Source organism: Natrix helvetica (assembly GCF_964273705.1).
Source record: "Natrix helvetica genome assembly, chromosome: Z".
Classification (NCBI taxonomy): domain Eukaryota; kingdom Metazoa; phylum Chordata; class Lepidosauria; order Squamata; family Natricidae; genus Natrix; species Natrix helvetica.
In genome coordinates, this window is record NC_138554.1 from 83,564,719 (window position 1) to 83,579,391 (window position 14,673).

At 36.8% G+C, this 14,673-nt stretch overlaps 1 protein-coding gene across 5 annotated transcripts in view; it reads right to left on the reverse strand.

Annotated features, from left to right (window-relative positions):
* Window positions 1-5,071: 5,071 nt before the first annotated feature.
* ZDHHC3 (zDHHC palmitoyltransferase 3) overlaps window positions 5,072-14,673 on the reverse strand; it is a 103,849-nt gene continuing 94,247 nt past the window's right edge. For 3 of the 5 annotated variants that reach the window (XM_081933365.1, XM_081933364.1, XM_081933366.1), the window contains one exon: window positions 5,073-7,778. In XM_081933365.1, the coding sequence (XP_081789491.1) occupies window positions 7,539-7,778 (240 nt within the window). In that variant the 3' untranslated portion in view covers window positions 5,073-7,538. Of the gene's footprint in view, window positions 7,779-10,939; window positions 12,042-14,673 lie in introns of those variants that run through there. The other 2 variants (XM_081933368.1, XM_081933367.1) reach the window with 2 other exon arrangements.

Below are 14,673 nucleotides of genomic sequence, written 5' to 3' on the forward strand. Positions count from 1 at the left end.
TGCACCGCCAGATGGCCGGCTCAACTTCAGGCAGCTTCCCATTCCATTGCAGGAGAGATAGCCAGATGGACGGGCTCTCTCAGCCCCTGCCGGGTGAGGCTAACTCTCTAAAAAGCCGGCTTGCCTCTTCTTCGCACCCCCGAGGGGGAATCGCCGAGAAAGGGGCCAGGAAGGTGGCGGCGCTTGGCTGCAGGCACATTTGCAAGCTGCCTGAAGTTGAGCCGGCCATCTGGCGATGCAGGTGAAGAGAAGAGCAAGGAGGAGGAGGGTTTTTTTCTGGAAAGTTGTGCACCCTGTGCGCTATTACTGCCGAGCTCAAGTAACTGCATTCATGCATGAGTCCACACACACGTACACATCCACGTCGCCCTTTAAGGCAGAGGAAATGAGCAAGAAAAGGTGATCGTGGCCCATCTTAATGACCAAAATCACTTGAAAGAAGCCGGTGGAGATCTCGCCTGCTTCCATTTTTCAAGCCAAAGGCACTTAGGAGGCACATGCACACCCAGGAAAGGAAAAGGTCGGATGGAAAAAGGCATGAAGGAGCTATGGCCGTTGTCCCATCCCCCCTTTCTAGAAAACAGCCGATTCAACTTCAGGCAGCTTGCAAATGTGCGTGCAGCCAAGCGCCTCCACCTTCCTGGCCCCTTTCTCGGCGATTCCCCCTCGGGGTGCGAAGAAGAGGCAAGCCGGCTTTTTAGAGAGTTATGCTCACTCGGCAGCAGCTGAGAGAGCCCACCCGTCTGGTCACTTCTCCTGCAATGGAATGGGAGGGAGAACTCCCAATCTCTTTCGACGGGAACATGTGATTCATAGTGCTTGGAATAATTCAGCTGGGGGATGACTTTGGCGCTCTCTTTTTGGCCACCCCCCATCCCTTTGAGTGGGGCAAACTTGTTTGGGGAATGAAAATCTGGAGCGGCTCCCCAGTTCAAGTCAAGGTTGAGTGCTGAACTTCTCCCATTAGGAGAGAGCCCGTCTTCACAGGGAGGTCTGCTAGAACCAAAACAAGGGTCGCCCGTGCACGCGTGCCATAGGTTCACCATCATGGTGTTAGGGGGTTAGCTATAACGTACACAGCGAGAAAAAATAAGAAGAAACAATATCAACAGATAGTAGAACAAGATTATAAAAGACTTGAATCTGTTTTGCAAAAAGAACAGTAGAAAAGAAATTTAAAAACCCAAATGGAAATAATAAAACACAAATTAAATTTAATGGATAAAGAAGAATTGAGAAAACAAATTAAAAGAGCAAAACAATTTTTTTAAAATGCTGATAAACTGGGAAGATGGCTAGCTTATAAACTGAAAAAGGAGAAAGAGGAGAAACTGATAAGCAAATTGCAAGATGAGAAGAGAAATTTACAGTATCAAAATGAGAGTAAAAAGAAAATAACTCAGAAGTTTTATAAAAAAATTATATGACCAAGATAAAGTTTCAGAGGAAAAAATATTGCAATATCTGGGGAAAGCGGAATTACCAAAGGTGTCTGAAATGGTGAAAACTAGGTTAAATGAAAAAATAACAATGATGGAATTGATAGAAGCAATTAAAAGATAAAAGAATGATAAAACACAGATAATATATTCCAAACAGCAAAAGTGATTGTGAATGGGGATTTGAGGGAGAATTTCAATATAAGAAAGGGTACAAGACAAGGATGTCCATTATCCCATTACTATTTATATTAACATTGGAAGTGCTAAACAAAAATGTTAGACAAGATTTAGAAATAAAAGGAATGGAAATCAAAAAAGAAAAATACAAATTACAAGCATTTGCTGATGACTTGGTATTTATCTTAGAAGAACCACTAGAAACTGGCCCCAAACTAATAAGAAAATAGAAGAATATGGAGTTACAGGATTGAAAATAAATTTTAAAAAACCTAAAATAATAGTTAAAAATCTTACAGACAAACATAAAAATGAGCTGGCTAAAATAAACCTTCAGATTAATCTAAAAACATCAGGGTTTTGGGGTTGTCAGATTGAGAGCTTTACTATCAGGCATCTGTACTTACCTGGGTGAAAGAGTAGGTAAACTTGACACATAGAAGACTATTACTATTGGAGGGACATGATCTCCAACCGGGGTGGCACACATTTTTGTGATATGGCAAGAATAAAATACATAGATATTTCCAAAGACATAATGTAAAAAATGCACTATTCTTAGTATGGGGCAAAATTAAAACAAAAAATTATAGTAAAATACCAGTCTGGCTTTCTACAATGGAAGCACTGATACATCCAAATGACATTACTTGGAAAGAATTGTAACATATAAAGACATTTTAAATGAAGATGGGGAACTTAAAACACCGCAGAAATGGCAAAATCAAGGGGTAGATTTAGCATGGTGGCCATACTTATAAATACAATCAAGATATGTGAAAAATGCAAAGACATATGGATTTTTAAAGAGCCAACAGCACTTGATCAGATATTCTTAAGGACATACAAAAAATTAATAAAGAAAATATATAGTTATTTGTTAAGTATTAAAATGGAAGATGAACAAGTGAAATAAACTATGATAGTTTGGGCAAATTTTTTGGGCTATACCATAGAATTAGATAAGTGGGAAAAACTCTGGGATAGAAATTACAAATTGACAATGACAACCACTTATAAGAAAAACCTGTATAAAATGTTCCAAACGTGGCTTTTGCCAGCGGCAAGACTAGCAAAGTTATTTAAAAATATGTCTGCAAAATATTGGAAATCTAATCAGATACCTGGTCCTTATTTTCACATGTGGTGGACTTGTCCAAAGGCAAAAAATACATACCGTATTTTTCGGAGTATAAGACGCACCTTTTCTCCTCAAAAAAGAGGCTGAAAATCTGGGTGTGTCTTATACACTGAATACAGCATTTTTTGCCTCCTGAGGCCCCGCCCCTTCACCAAAATGGCTGTGCATACCCTTATGGAGGCTTTCAGAGAGCTCCTGGGGGCTGGGGAGGGCAGAAATGAGAAAAGAACGGGCCATTTTTTGCTGCTCCCCCAGCCCCCAGCAGCACTCTATAAACCTCCATGAGGCTGAATGCAGTTTTTTTGCTCATTTTCGCCCCCCCCCCCCATGCCCCTTCATGAGCACTCTGCAAGCCCCCCCCCCAAGGCTATTCATGCCTTTTTTGGAAAAAAACAGCCCCTTTTTGTTAAAAACGGGCCATTGTTGGGAGGTTTGCAGAGTGGAAAAACTTTTTTCCGCCTTTGGGAAAGCTCTTTAACTGATCGATGAGAATTACATTGCTCAAATGCTGTGCCAGCAGAAACACCTACCTATCTACTGTATTTCTCTATTTCTCTTTCTCTATCCCTCTACCTACCTACCTACCTATGTTTCCCTGAAAATACGACCTGTCCTGAAACTAAAGCCTTGCCACATTTGTCACATGGGCAAAAATATAAGCCCACCCCCAAAAATAAAGCCCCTGGACAACCCCCCCACCTCCGGCCAGGCAGAGCACCGCTCACCGACATAGCGGTATCCTGAAGGCACCAAGCTGCAGGAGCCGGGGGGGGGGGGGGAGAAAGGCGCTCACATGGCTTGGCGCCTTCGGAATACGCTAGGTTGGGGCGTGGGGTTCTGCCTGGCCAGAGTGGGGAGTTGCCGGCCGGCTGCTCCCTTGTGAACTGGCTCCCGAAGAGCCGGGCACAGCCTTAGGGGCAAAGCAGCCATGAGGTGACCAAGCTCATGAGCAACCGCCTGGCAAACCCCCTCTCCAACCGGGCAGAGCGTCATTCACTGACCTAGGGGGTATCACTAAGGCGCCAAGCCACGTGGTGCTCTGCCCACTCCCGAGCTCCCATGGATTGGCACATTAAGGATACCCGCTAGGTCAATGCATGGAGCTCTGCCTCTTCCACCTCCAGTAGGCATGCCTCCTAGCCTCAACATGTCCGGTCCCAGCTCTCCCTGCAGCCGCCGCCGCGCTCCGAGCATAACGTCTTCTCCAATTCCAAACTCCAAAACCTGGCTGCCGAGTCTTCCAGCAGCGTGTGCTGTATGGTTGTGGGCTGGCTGCTGGAAGACTCTCTGTCCGGAAGACTCTTCCAGCAGCCAGCCCACAACTATAGAGTGCATTTCTAGAGTGACCGTTGCTGGAAGACTCAGCAGCCAAGTTTTGGAGTTTGGAACCGGAGAAGACGTTATGTTCGGAGCATGGCGGCGGCTGCAGGGAGAGCTGGGACCGGACATGTTGAGGCTCGGAGGCATGCCTACTGGAGGTGGAACAGGCAGAGCTCCATGCATTGACCTAGCGGGTATCCTTAATGTGCCAAGCTCATTGGAGCTCGGGAGTGGGCAGAGCGCCACGTGGCTTGGCGCCTTAGTGATACCCCCTAGGTCAGTGAATGGCACTCTGCCCGGCTGGAGAGGGGGTTAGCCGGGCGGTTGCTCGTGAGCTTGGTCACCTCAGGGTTGCTTCGCCCCTGAGGCTGTGCCCGGCTCTTCAGGAGCCAGTTCGCAAGGGAGCAGTTGCCTGGCAACCCCAAAACAATAAGCCCTCCCCTATAATAAGCCCAAGGCATATTTTGTAAATAAAAAGAAAATAAGACCCTGTCATATTTTCAGGGAAACACAGTAACTACCCTCTCTCTATCTCTCTATCCCTTTATCTACCTATCTAACTACTCTCTCTCTCTCCCTACCTACCTACTGCATTTCTCTCTCTTTCTCTCACTGTCTATCTCTCTATCTACCTACCCACTTTTTTTAAAAAATTGCCTCTTCAAAACCTTGGTGCGTCTTATACTCCGGTGCATCTTATACTCCGAAAAATACGGTATATGGTTAGAGAAAATGATAAAGCAACACATAGATTTAAAACCAGAAATATTCTTGTTAGTTATATTATCAGAAAATTATAATAAAGGGATTACATATTTAATAATACATGTGCTGACAGCAGCGAGAATTGTATTTGCACATTATTGGAAAAATGAGGATACACCTACAGATGAAAGTATAATTACAAAAATATTAGACTGCAGAGATGGATAGATTGACAACAATAAAAGATAAGGAAGAAACAGAATATTTTTATACATAGGATATGTTTTATCAATGATTAAAGAGGCAGAACTTAAGGGGATGAAAGATTACTGTATAAATGATGTACAAATTTTATTATATATAAGCAAATATTATTATGGTTATTATTACTTTTACCAGTATTTTATTAATAGTTTGTATAAGCAAATTGATCCAGACAATACATTGTTTATTAAGCATTTATGTATTTTAAAGAAGAAAAAAATGCATAAAACAAAACAAAAAAGAATAGCACTACTGATCTCGTGTGAACCTGCAGTACATTAGGGCTCCATTCTCTGCGCACTCACCAAAAGCCTGAAGCACCAAAACAGGTCAAGAAAGAAAAGGATCTCTAGATCTTTGCAAGGCAAATACAGTATTCTTAGGCCTAGTGCCGATGAAGACCTGGAGTGGGGGATTGGCAGGGCGAATATTGCAGAGCTTCTGCATTGTTCATTAGTAAGGGCAAACAACTGCAGTGGTATATTCGTAGTTTGGGGACTTTTTCACAAACACTACGGGGCGCTCATCACATAACTTTGAATGTTCACTAAGGGAACGCTCATGACCCGGAGATTACCTGTACTAGAAACCAGATGAAGTGGTTATTTAACCTGAGGATCTTCTTAGGATCCAAAAGCATAATGCCAACATTCACTTAAGGAAAAAAGCCAAACAAAAATCTTCAGTTAATAGCAGATTAATTTTAATATAGTATAAAAACATTTGGTCTCAGTTGTCAACATAAAGCATTATGAATCAGAGTGGACCCAAATAAGGCACTTATTTAATGTAGAAGAGTTTTTTAAAATTATTCCAGTAAAACCTCAGAATGTATCTTCCCTAACTTTTTAATGCCATTTCTCTCTTTTTTTTTCTATGAGATACAAAGAGTCTGAAAACAAACAGAATCTGATTAACATGTAAAAATGAATGTCTGTAGAGATTCTCAAATCATCCAGGTCATGGTTTTCCCAAAAGGTGCTTTTCTAAAAGAAAACCTTTAGAAAACTGGATTCCTTGGTTTTTTTCCTTGAAAACATTTCGCTTCTCATTCAAGAAGTTTCTTCAGTTCTGACTGAATGGGGCAGAAGGGAAGGAACGACCAAATACTGGCAAAGAATATAAATCCTTCCATTTGCCATCGTCCAGTCAGAATTGAAGAAGCTTCTTGGATGAGAAGCAAAATGTTTTTTTTTAAATAAACAAACCAAGAAAGTCCAGTTGGAAAAACACTTTGGGACATATAGAAATGTACAAATATAGCAAAGCCATGGTCACATTTCTGCCAACTAAGAGAGCTCACAAATGCAATCTCAAGTGAGAAGCAGCAAAAGGCAGGTTTCTGTGATAGATTATAAAATAATATAGACTATAAAAGAGCACCAAATATTGAAATAAAATATTGAGCCCATTAGGGATTGGCCTTCATATTCCTAATTAATATAATCTTCTCTTAAAGCAGGATTCATTGGTCACCCTTCCCAGAGATAATCCTCATTGCCAAATCACAACAGTGTTTTGCTGCACTATTGTTTCTACAGCTAAAATCAGTCTTGAAATATCTCCAACAACCCTGTCCATGGCACTTTTATTTATAACACTAATGTTAATTGGTCTGTTTTTAGGCTGTACAGAGAATTCACTCATGGGCTTGCCTCATCATCAACCAAATTTGGAGTTGCAGTAAGACAACTAAGTGCTGGAAATATCTATGTCCTCTTTTTCAATCATATACAAGCGCACACTTCAGGGACTTATGCATGAGCTTCCATTATGTACAGTAGAAGAGAATCCCTGTTTATAATTAGTAATGCTTCAGATGTGGAATTTTAAGGATTGCATGAACAAATTACACAGCTGCTAAAATTAGACCATTTGGACATTTGTAAATAAACAATCTAATGACCACTTTCAAAACAATGAAAGACTGATAACATAATTTCGCTTTTGTCTACAGTTGCCCAACTAGGTCTTATAGTTGCCCATCCCAAACTTTTCTGAGGTGATCAATATCAGTTAGCTGAAAAGTAGATATTATGTATAATTTTTGTAATTCTGCTTGCAATAGAATGATCATTTGTGGTACAAACAGTAATTTAGAGCACATAAATATCTCCTAGTAGAGCCCACTTAAAGTGATCACATTGAACTTCAGCAGGAATTTTAAGGATCAGAATTATATTCCTGAACGTAGATTTTGGCCAGTCATCAAACCTTGAGAAAAAATACTCCTCATATCTGTTTAAACCAACTTTGGCACTTTTCTCCTAAACAGCATTCTTACTGCACATTTTTAGAAGCTGCCCCATCAAGATGATAGATTATCGGTATTTTTTTTGTAATGTACAATTCTTGAAATATAATTAACCCATCACCAGTTAAATGTGTAGGAAAATAGTTGCATTATTTTTGCTTAGTAGTGGTACCTTAAAGCGAACTGTCAAGTACACAAATATTAAAAGAACAAACATTTGTAAAAATACTTTATGTTAATCACTTAATATATTCAGAACCATCATTGGATCATAAAGTGGTTCAAAGGCTTCTTGCGCAGCCATCTCCGATGGAGCAACTGTTGCAGTCCCAGCTGGTGGAGCCTTCTTGCAATTCAGGTCTGAAAAGGGACTGAACCATCGCAGTGAAAAATTACCCCCAAAAGCCAGTTTCATCCCTTCCCAGCCATTGGTTTTTTCCCAGGTTGGCTGCTCTTTTTTAAGCCGTTCTATGCCCTGCAGAAGACAAAACAGTTTACATTTATTCATTAAAGGCACATGGAACACTGCTATAACGTGATGGATAATAGCCTAAATAATTTAAGGAATCTTCTGAAAGTAGATAGAGAAAACCTTCAAAAGAAAAAATATATGACTCTACAATGTTCTTCAGCCATTAGGAAACCAAAGAATATCACAATCAGAAAAATATTGGAAAATATTTATCTGCAACTAGTGAAAAAAATTATATACTCTTTACTATATTTTAGATTAGCAGGTGCCAAATTAAAATCTGCTGCACCTAGAATTCCCTAAGATACCTTAGTTATATCTCAGAAGTTTTCTGATTAGGATTACATAAATCTCATTCCGGAATTTAAAGGTTAATATTTTTGTGTATACTTATTTCTGTTTGTATTTCTTAGAATAACTTGTGTGGATTCCACACAAGACTTTTATTGTACAACTTACTTAATGGAATTGTACAAGGGCTCAGGTTATGCCATCTTTAACTTTTAAATCTCCTATTTCTCCATCCACCTTTTCTTCACACAGAAAATCCATTGGAAGAAGACAATGAACAATGTATCTATGGATACAGTTTAAAACTTGCACATACAGCCAACCCTATGTTCTCTTGTCAACATTCAGGAAACTTCAATAAGCAAAAATCCTTTGCACGTACTAATAGATGTGCACGTCTATGGAAACTGTATCTAATGTTTCAAATGTATTCTCTAAGTTAGAGAGTATGTTTTAATTTTAAGGCAGTTTCCTGTGTTCCAAGGCTATAATTACAGAATTAGAGGGATAAAGATGGGGAAAAACAATTTCCAAAGCAATATATAAATGTAACTTTTTTACATTTAAAATACTCACTGAAATAAAAAACCATTGATCGAAGTTAACATATTAAGCCAGAGGAGATTTTATTTTATAAATGCATTTCTAAGTGATCCCTTCCAACAACAGCCTTCTGATTCTATTAAAAGCTTTTCTGGAAGATTTCAGAATGCAAGCAAAATGAGACACATTACTGCCATGTTTAAACAGTGAGTAAGGAAGCAGTTTTAATTATAAAAAAATGTATGGTGATTCAAAATTTGGGAAAATAGCATTGGTAATCTGAGAAAATAGAGAAAATAACATATTTTAGAAATTTATTTTGCCACTGACTACATAGATTCGTTTACAACTCACAATAAAACATATAAAAAGGGAATTAAGCATTGGAGAATCAGTATGTGCATCATTTTTATATTGAATTCAGTAAGCTGCTGCAACTACAAAATGTTTATCTGAATTCATTCTAGATGTAAGGTTCCTATTCCTCTTTTAGGTTTATTAGGAAAAAAACAGATGCATCTGTGCAATCAGTCACAACTTGATGTCTTTGATCTACCCTCTAGGGTAAGGGTACTTTGGGAGAAGGGCGGCGTATAAATCCAATAAATCCAAATCCAAATCCAAAAGCCTTGATCCCATGTTTTGGATTTTATGAATCAATGCTATGATTTCCTGTAGGTGAAATTCCCCATTTAATGTGGAAATGCTACAATTATATTTTAGAAATCCAAAAACTTTAGGGATTTATTCCAGAGTATGTTAGTTTCTGGGCAATCCCCAATGTTGTACTTTCAAAAACAAGTGCTATGAAATATCATAAATCTGCAGTTTGGACTGGATAACCATCAGAATTAGGTTTATTATGTTCTAGTAATAAACTAGTATGGACCATATTACAAAAAATTGAAATTACCTATCTTACAGAGTAACTCTGATTCGCATATTTCTATGCTATTCATAGTGTTTGTCCAATTTGTGTTTGTATTCACTTTGGAAAGAATAAAGAACCAAATTCAGTGTAAAATCATTTATTTGATTTGAATGTAAATAATTGTATTTATTGATAGCTAGGCAAACATATAATTATTTGACATTTTTTTTCAGAGATAGACAAATTAGTTTATTATAGCAAATCCAAAATGGTATCCTGTGACAAATTCATTGCAGTATAATTTTTATGCTCCACCAAAAATACACCATAAAATAATACAGTTAACAGCACCACCCATCCTCAGATCTATTTAATATCTAGCAAAATATTTAAAACTTGGAAAAACATAGAATATCCTGCCAAAAATTCATCAAAAAGGAAATTATCCAAGCCTCCATGGAGATAAAATTCTACAGTTAGAAAGCTGATGAAAACTGGATCAGAAAATGCTCTCTCTTCATTGGAAAGTTGGTCTGCTGGAATAAATGTGGTAAATTACTTTTAATATGTAGAGTAAGACCTAGACACATTTTCATATTCTCTTTCCAATATCTTGTTTTATAAATCACTGAGGTTCTTTGTCTAATAGGCTAGTACATATAGTATCATTCATACAAAAATCTAAATTATGATCTAAATATAATAGCTTAAAATAAGTTTCACCGAACTCAGTGACTCTTACTTCCAAGATTGAAAGGTAAAAAATCTTATTTCTTTTTCTTATGTATTTTTTTTCAAAACATCTAACGCAGTTCATCAAGGATTACTGATCCACAAAATACATTCTTCTGTATTAAGCATTTTAATATGTAATTGTGGAAATAAGAAACTAGTTTTGTTACAAAAATGTCTGTTTGCTTGTTGAATGCACAATAATAGACTATAAAAGTGTAGCCAAAGTACTATTTGATTCAAATAAATTTAACACTAATTACTCAACTACCTACAATCTAGAGGACAATGGAATTTAAAAGAATGTGTTTTAAATAAAGGCACAGAAGCAGAGTTCAGAAAAGATTTATTGCATTTGTTTCCCATATGGAAGCATTGACAGTACTGAAAAAATGCAGCATTCACATTATTTTCAAAATGAGACCATCAGAATTTTTAAAATCCAATATATGTAATGAAATCCCTGCCAAAGTGTTACAGACTCACTCAGTTTGGGTGTAAGATGTTCGACTTATGTTTGTTTTAAACAGAATGCCTTCTATTTAGTCCTCATCTCCAAGCTCTTACTATGTATACAGTTTGCCATCCATGTAATCATGAACGAAGGCATGTATGATCTTTTTACACATGATAGTTCTAATTGTAATATATATATATATATATATATATATATATATATATATATATATATATATATATATATATATATATATATATATATATATATATATATATATGTTTATGTATGTATGTATGATGTATGTATGTATGTATGCATGTATGTATAGAATTAAAGCAGAACAAGTATCTAAAGATATAAAAAGGACGTAATGTTAAAAAGAAAATTAGAGGACAATGCTAGACTTTTACCTGGATTTTAAGCCTCTTCTATATATGAACTCTATTCATTAACCATTCCCCTTTTTTAATTAATACAAATTTTATCTTGCTATTCTACACATTTAAATCAACTTCCCATATTTCTTCAATTATAAGGCATTACAAAGCCATACATACCACAACCTTCCTTTATATAACCAATAGTGACAGCAATTCCTGCTTTCCAGAAAGATACGGTTTAAAAACAGCACAAGAAAATTTCTGTAGCTCTCCAAAATACAATAGTATTGGCAACATATTTTAAAGCTTAAAAACTAAGCAAAGTTATCAACCGGACTTCTAGTTGAGCCATATTTTCTCTTCCATTATTTCAGACATTATGTGAGGCTTTAACTTAGGTGCACAAAAAATACCACAACATAAAAGTAATTTCTGCCACAAAGAAGTTCATGACTACCCATATAAGATGATATTCCTGGCATAAGCTGTTGTTTAGTGGTTGTATAAATACTACACAGTCAGCATAGGTGGGCAGAGAGAGAGGAGTTTCTCCTTTACATTAGTTGTGTCAGCAAGCAGACAGGGAAAAAATAGGCCAGTCAAATTATTAAGTAAAAAGAAGAAGAAAACGCTTCAGCCAGAGATGAAGAATTAACAAAGTTTGCAGAATACAGACCTTCCCCCCACCCTCATCTTTTCTTTGCAGTTATCTGCCCTTTTACAGGCAGTTTTTCTTTAAACAAAAGGTTTTTTCATTGGAAACATTCATGTGTAATAGCCATAGTACCGCAAATGCAGTTTTGTTTGGGTGAAAATGTTGTCATGAATTCTTAGACCACATACTGATATGGGTCGGCTTTTCCTTGGTCTGGAGTAGCAAATGGGCTAAGCCAAACTATAGAGAACGGATGGCCGAATACTGCTTTCATGTTCATCCATTTTGTTTTTTTAGCCCATCTTCTCTCTTCTTTTTTCAACTGTTCTATTCCCTGAAAACAGAAATATGACATTTTCAGGCAGGAACTTATTTTGTACTTCTGGTTTCGGGGAAAAGATTCCCTCTTATCTGGCCTTTATCAAATGGCTGGAGCAGGAAAATACTAAGTTTTTCTAAACATATTTTTCAAATATTAACAAAGGCTGGCAGGTGGGATAGAAAACCAATAATGTAGAAATGAAAAAAAATCATAGTTGCCATGACACCTTAGGAGTTGATATTAATATTCTCCTTCCCCCAAATAATTAACAAACCAATTATGTTTTATTGAAATGATTAATAAGAAAATATACACACTTCCAGATTTAAGAAAAGCCTCAGCCATTTCTTTTCCAGTTTCATTTAATCGTAAGTTTATTTTCTGCAATTCTGATGCCATTCAGATGCACTAAAGTTTTATTTTCCCAAATTCCTCAGCTAGCATGACTGCTGACCAATATAGCAACAAGTTGCAAACCCAGCACATCTGAAGGGCACGTAGTTAGAGAAAGTTGCAGTCACTCGGCAGCAGAAGAAAGAATTGCAAGGTAATGTATGAGTATAGAAAAGGAGGATACAGGAACAATATTAGCTTAGGAAAATTCAGAAGAAGACTACATGTCAGATGAGTTTCTAATACTTCAGTAATAAGCACCTGCACCTGCATTAAGAATCAGTTAGGGTATAAAAGTTACATATTAGATATTTTTGGAAAACAATCCATTCTCCATCTTTCATGTCAATTTTTCAAGTGATGCTTATAAATACAGGAACGATAGAGTCGGTTATGTCATTGTCCTTAGTAAATTGGTCTGTATATCAAATTATTTGCCTTAGTAGTGAATGGACAATTCAGATTACACTCACTCACTTCTCCCAAAATGGGTGTGGCTGATTATTATGATGGATCTCTCCATAGTTTGCTTAGCACATCACTGCATGAAACAGACAAGACAGAGAAAGAAATACAAAATAAGGTGGTTCCTTTCTCTGGTTTGCTTTACCTGAAAAAAAACAAGCCCATGTTCATGGTTCACACAAGATGTACAGCAAATCATTCATGGAGCTGTTAACATAGTTATTAAACTTGTCTATGCATAGATTGAGTCAGCAGCTAAAATCTACTCTGCTTACCCTTTCATGCTATTTGGTCATTTTACATTATAGTATGATGATCAAACTGGAACGCTGCATTGACGCCAGTGAAAAACTTTTGGAAAAACAAAATTTAGACACAAAAGCACAGTGACAATGTATATAGAAACAATACTGTACTGTATAGAATATAGTACAAGTAGTCCTTAACTTACACAATTCATTTACTGACCATTTTAAGTTACAATGGCACTGAAAAAAGTGACTGTTTTTCACACATGATCATTGCAGCATCCCCTGATCTCATGGTCATGTGATCAAAATTCAGGTGCTTGGCAACACGTTTATATTTATGTTGGTTGCAGTGTCCCGGGGTCATGTGATTATCTTTTGTGACCTTATGACAAAGTCAATGAGGAAGCCAGATTCACTTAACAACTGTGTTACTAACTTAACAACTTCAGTAATTCACTTAACAACTGTGGCAAAAATGGCTGTAAAATGGAGCAAAATTCACCTGACAACTGCCTTGCTTAGCTTTAGAAATGTGGGATTCAATTGTGCTCATAAGCTGAGGACTACCTGCAAAGGGATACAATATTGCCTCTTCCACAGAAGGTAATATTTAAAATAGAGAAAAATTACAGTCTGCAGCCAAAATATAGTATTCTGATAGAATATAGTTTTAAGTTGATCACAGTCAGACTTTCACAAAGAAAATATTTTTGTATACAATATTGCAAAAAGAGATAGAAATAGCTTTTAAGCTAACTGTTAAAATATCGAAAAAGAAAAAGGTTCTGAATGTAATTTTATATAAGCTGTATGAAATATGCTATCTATCAATTTAATTATTTAAAAAGTCATAGGGAAATCATAGAAAATCATAAAACCATCAAATTAATATTTAATTACTAAAAAAACTGAGCAAAAACCATGTTGACTTATGTTTAGCATGTTTTGCTAAGACAACTCTTATTTATGATTGTGAAGTAAATTCTGAAGTTAAGTATTATGTAATGGAGTAATAAAGTAAATAATGACTGCATTTAGACATAACAGTGAATGGTGGCTTGCATTATGACAAGTCATAAATGTCAAGCATGTTTACTAATTTATTTATCACTTTACATGCTGCTCCAGTCAAACTGATTCTGAATAGCTTACAAATCCTCCTTAAAGACAACAAAGTAATATATAGATCACATCTAAATGTGATATACCTTTCTCAAGGGAACAGTCCATCTACCATTCTTTCCCTCTGGATCTTAACAGTTCTATGTAACACTACAATAAGAATGGAATCAATCTCATCTGTGGGGGAAATGTGCTGCAGAGGATACAGGACTATTACTGAAGAGGCTCACTCCTGAGATCCCTAATTCATCCTGTCATTCCATCCTCACTGAAAGGATAAGAAACTTGTGATATGCAATTAGTATTAAATTTTTTAAAGCCAGATCATGAAGCAGCATAAAAGTACTAAAAATAAATTAACAGCTAGATGAATAAATGATTTTTGTTTAAACTCAGCAAAATTATACCTTACA